The sequence below is a fragment of the Triticum urartu genome, chromosome 7A (genome assembly GCF_056163025.1).
Source record: "Triticum urartu cultivar PI428250 chromosome 7A, HENAU_Tu73, whole genome shotgun sequence".
NCBI lineage: Eukaryota > Viridiplantae > Streptophyta > Magnoliopsida > Poales > Poaceae > Triticum > Triticum urartu.
Window position 1 is genome coordinate 632,171,960 of NC_141879.1, and position 3,542 is coordinate 632,175,501.

Sequence of the window (3,542 nt, forward strand, 5' to 3'; positions counted from 1 at the left end):
ATGATTTCTTCCCATGTGCAAAGCTAGCTCAGTGGCTTCGGCTGATTGAATTTTTATGGTTGATGTGCAAAGCAAAGCCGACTAGTCCAGTACAAAACACACATAGACGAGCGTCGGCATCGACAGCTTCATCACAAATTCATGACGTCCGCCAAGGGAGGGAAGGATTGGGTCCGTCGAGGGAGCAGCGTCGCAGGCCCTGAAGCCTATCCGTTGTTAGGGCAACTCCACCGCGCAACCCCAAACGGACGTCTGTTTTGTTTTGTTTTTATTCCTTTGGGTAGGGATTTGGGGTCGTGTCCGGGCCTGTCCTGAGAGCGGTGGCCGTGCGCCCAGCGCGCGGCCGCATCCTTTTGCCCCATCCTGTCCGTCAGGGCTAAAAATTGCCCAAATCTGCATTAAAACTAGTTTCGAACCCAAATATTTGTCTGAAAATTAAAATAGTTTTACAACCCAATTGAAATTGTCTTTAATACAATAGTTTTAAAAACAAATCGAAATTGTCTTGACTGAACTTAAAATGGACAAATACATCTATTGGTTGCCAACGTGATCCCACACGTGCTCAACCAAGTTATTTTGAAGATTCACATGAGTGTGTCAATCACGCATCTCATGATGGAATTGGGCAAACTGTTCAAATGTGGCCGGGTCTTGGTGCAGGGGCTCAATATTTTCACCTTGATAATCAAATCCTTGGTCGAAGATACTCTCATCACGCTCGTCCTCGACGATCATGTTGTGCATGATCACACAAACAGTCATCACCTCCTAAAGCTTCCTTTCATCCCATGACAGTGCAGGGTTTCGAACGATACCCCACCGGGATTGAAGCACACCAAAAGCACGTTCCACATCCTTTCTAACACTCTCTTGCATTTGGGCAAATCTCTTTCTCTTCTCACCTTGGGGTTTCGAGATTGTCTTCACAAAAGTTGACCACTGAGGATATATACCATCTGCTAGATAGTATCCCTTGTTGTAATGGTGCCGTTGATCTCAAAGTTGACAGGTGGGGAGTGGCCTTCTGCAAGCCCCGCGAAGACTGGAGAACGCTGCAGCACGTTGATACCATTGTGAGAACCTGCCATGCGGAAGAAAGAATGTCATATCCAAAGATCTTGTGATGCCACCGCTTCTAATATGACAGTGCACCCGTTAACATGCCCCTTGTACTGCCCTGCCAAGCAAATGGACAGTTCTTCCACTCCCAATGCATACAATCTATGCTGCCAAGCATACCTGGAAAGCCTCTAGCTGCGTTGGTCGCCAACAATCTCTCTGTATCAGCGGCAGTTGGCTGCCTCAAGTACTCTGGGCCAAAGACCTCGATCACAGCCTGGAAAAACTTGTACATTGACATTAGACATGTTGTCTCACTCATACGCATATACTCATCCACCAGATCGCCTGGAATTCCATATGCAAGCATGCGGATGGCCGCGATGCATTTCTGGTAGGAGGAGAATCCAAGCTTGCCAAGGGCATCCATCTTGCACTCGAAGTATGGGTCATGAGCAACCACTCCCTCTCGGATACGATTGAAGACATGCCTGGCCATACAAAAACGGCGACGAAATTTATCCGGCCTGAAGAGCGGGGTGTTGGCAAAGTAATCTGCATAGAGCAGGGCGTGGCCTCTCTCCCTGTTGCGGTTCAGGTTGGGAGCACGGCCAGGGACTGACCCCCTGTACCGAGGAAGCTGCCGTTGAATATGGTTGTGAACGACCAGTGCAGCCACCACAAGATCGTCATCATCCGACGACGAATCGTACGATGAACAAAGGAAGTGATGATAGAAAAACTCGTCTCCACTGTCCATACCTTTGTTGGCAAAAGGTCGAACACCTTGCGCTCGTGGTGGCGAAGAGGCCGCGATGATCACCTCGACGCAGCAGGGTGGTTGCCGGCCGGCTACAGCCCGCTCTGGAGCTCTCATGGGAATCTGCCTCGGCCGCCGTGGTACGTCGCCGGCAGTCGTGTCCCCTCTGCCACCGGCAAGGACGCCGAGGGCCAAACCTCCTCCGATCGACGACCAAAACTACGGTGGAAGCACGGGCATGGTGGCGGCCATGTCAAGACGTGGTTTGGTACGGACGGCGGGGGGGGGGGGGGGCTGCGCGGTGAGGAGGCGGACGGAGAATAGCGGCGGCGCTGGCGGCGGGGCGGGGCGGGGAGAGAGGGTGAAGCGTTGGGAGCGGAGGGACTGCTAGTGTCCCCGACAGGCGGGCCACAGGGGGACAAGGGCGTGCATCGAGGCCGTCCGCGCGCGTCCGTTTCACCCCAAACCGAGCGCAAATTTGGGCCGGAGATGGGTCGAAAGCGGACGAAATCCGGACATTTGTCCGTTTGCGCCCGCGCGCTGGGCCGTCTCGTTTGTCCCTTTTACCCCAAATGGACGGGGGCGGACAGGATAGGGTCGCGCGGTGGAGTTGGCCTTACGCGTGCGCTCGGCCTTTCCACTTTTTATTCCACCGCATCAAACATCATCCCCAGCCTCCTTTCCGTGTGTGCCAACGTAGGAGAGCGGGAGCGTTGGGATAGATGATGAAAATGACAGGTGGGCCAACTTAGTCAGTGAGAGTCGCGATTTATCCCGGGTAGGATCATCTTTTTCCCAGTCCACCAAACGGATCCAGGGTCTGCATTGATCAGGATTGATGAGTATAGGGTATCGACTTTAGGGATTGAAGGTCGGGGTTCATTTGTGTCCTCCTCTACAACGTTAGGGTTCAAAATACCTCCAATGCGCGAACCATTCCGTCCGGCCCCCTTTATTTGGGGTAAAACAGCAAACCCGTCGGCCCAGCACGCGACAGTCCGACCCATCTGATCCGTTTTGTATCGGACAACCCATTTCAAACGCAAACATGAGTCGGGATTGGGTCGCGACGAAAAACAAATGGACGCGTCAAACGTCCGCGTCAGGGTCGCGTGGCAGATGGCCACCTACCTCCCATCCGCCAACATCAATGCACACTCCCGGCCGGCCTCACCTGTCATCCGCCTAGGCTCACGCTCGCCGTCCTTCTTAAATGGGGAGGCCGTGGACCGGTCGTCATCCACACTTCCCACTTCCAGCCCGCTGCCTCGTCGAAACCCGACACGCCCAAACCCTAGCCTCTCCCCGTCCTCGAGCTCGCCGGCCGGCCGCCTCGCAGCCATGGGGTTCTGAAACCACGGCCGCAAGGGGAAGCACGACCGCGAGGGCGGCTCCTCCTCGGGACGCCGCCGCGGCCGTAAAAGAGGAGGCCGCTTCGCCGCCGCATCGGGCCCCCGCGCCTGCCCCGTTCACCATCGCCCACAGGGCCGCCAGCGAGCGCGACCGGTAGTACCTGGCCGTGGACGTATGCCGACGTTATTGGGAGACGCGGACGCCGGTCCCGTGAAGCGACGTCCACCTCCCCAACAACTGGCACCTCTCCGCCAACCGGGTCCCGATCCCGCCAGTCCCGATGAGCGGCCGTGCGTGCCGCGATGAGATCGCGCGCCGACGCCGCCTTCTCCCGGAGGACCTCTACTACGACCAGAGGTACGCCCCC

The 3,542-nt window shown here is 55.8% G+C and overlaps 1 protein-coding gene across 1 annotated transcript; it reads right to left on the reverse strand.

The window, feature by feature from the left end:
* Positions 1 to 962: 962 nt before the first annotated feature.
* LOC147960832 (uncharacterized) lies at positions 963 to 1,939 on the reverse strand. Its single transcript, XM_087533561.1, has 2 exons — positions 1,243 to 1,939; positions 963 to 1,084 (listed from the first exon to the last, which is right to left on the reverse strand). The coding sequence occupies exons 1-2, from the start codon at positions 1,937 to 1,939 to the stop codon at positions 963 to 965; spliced, it is 819 nt and encodes a 272-aa protein (XP_087389687.1).
* Positions 1,940 to 3,542: the final 1,603 nt, after the last annotated feature.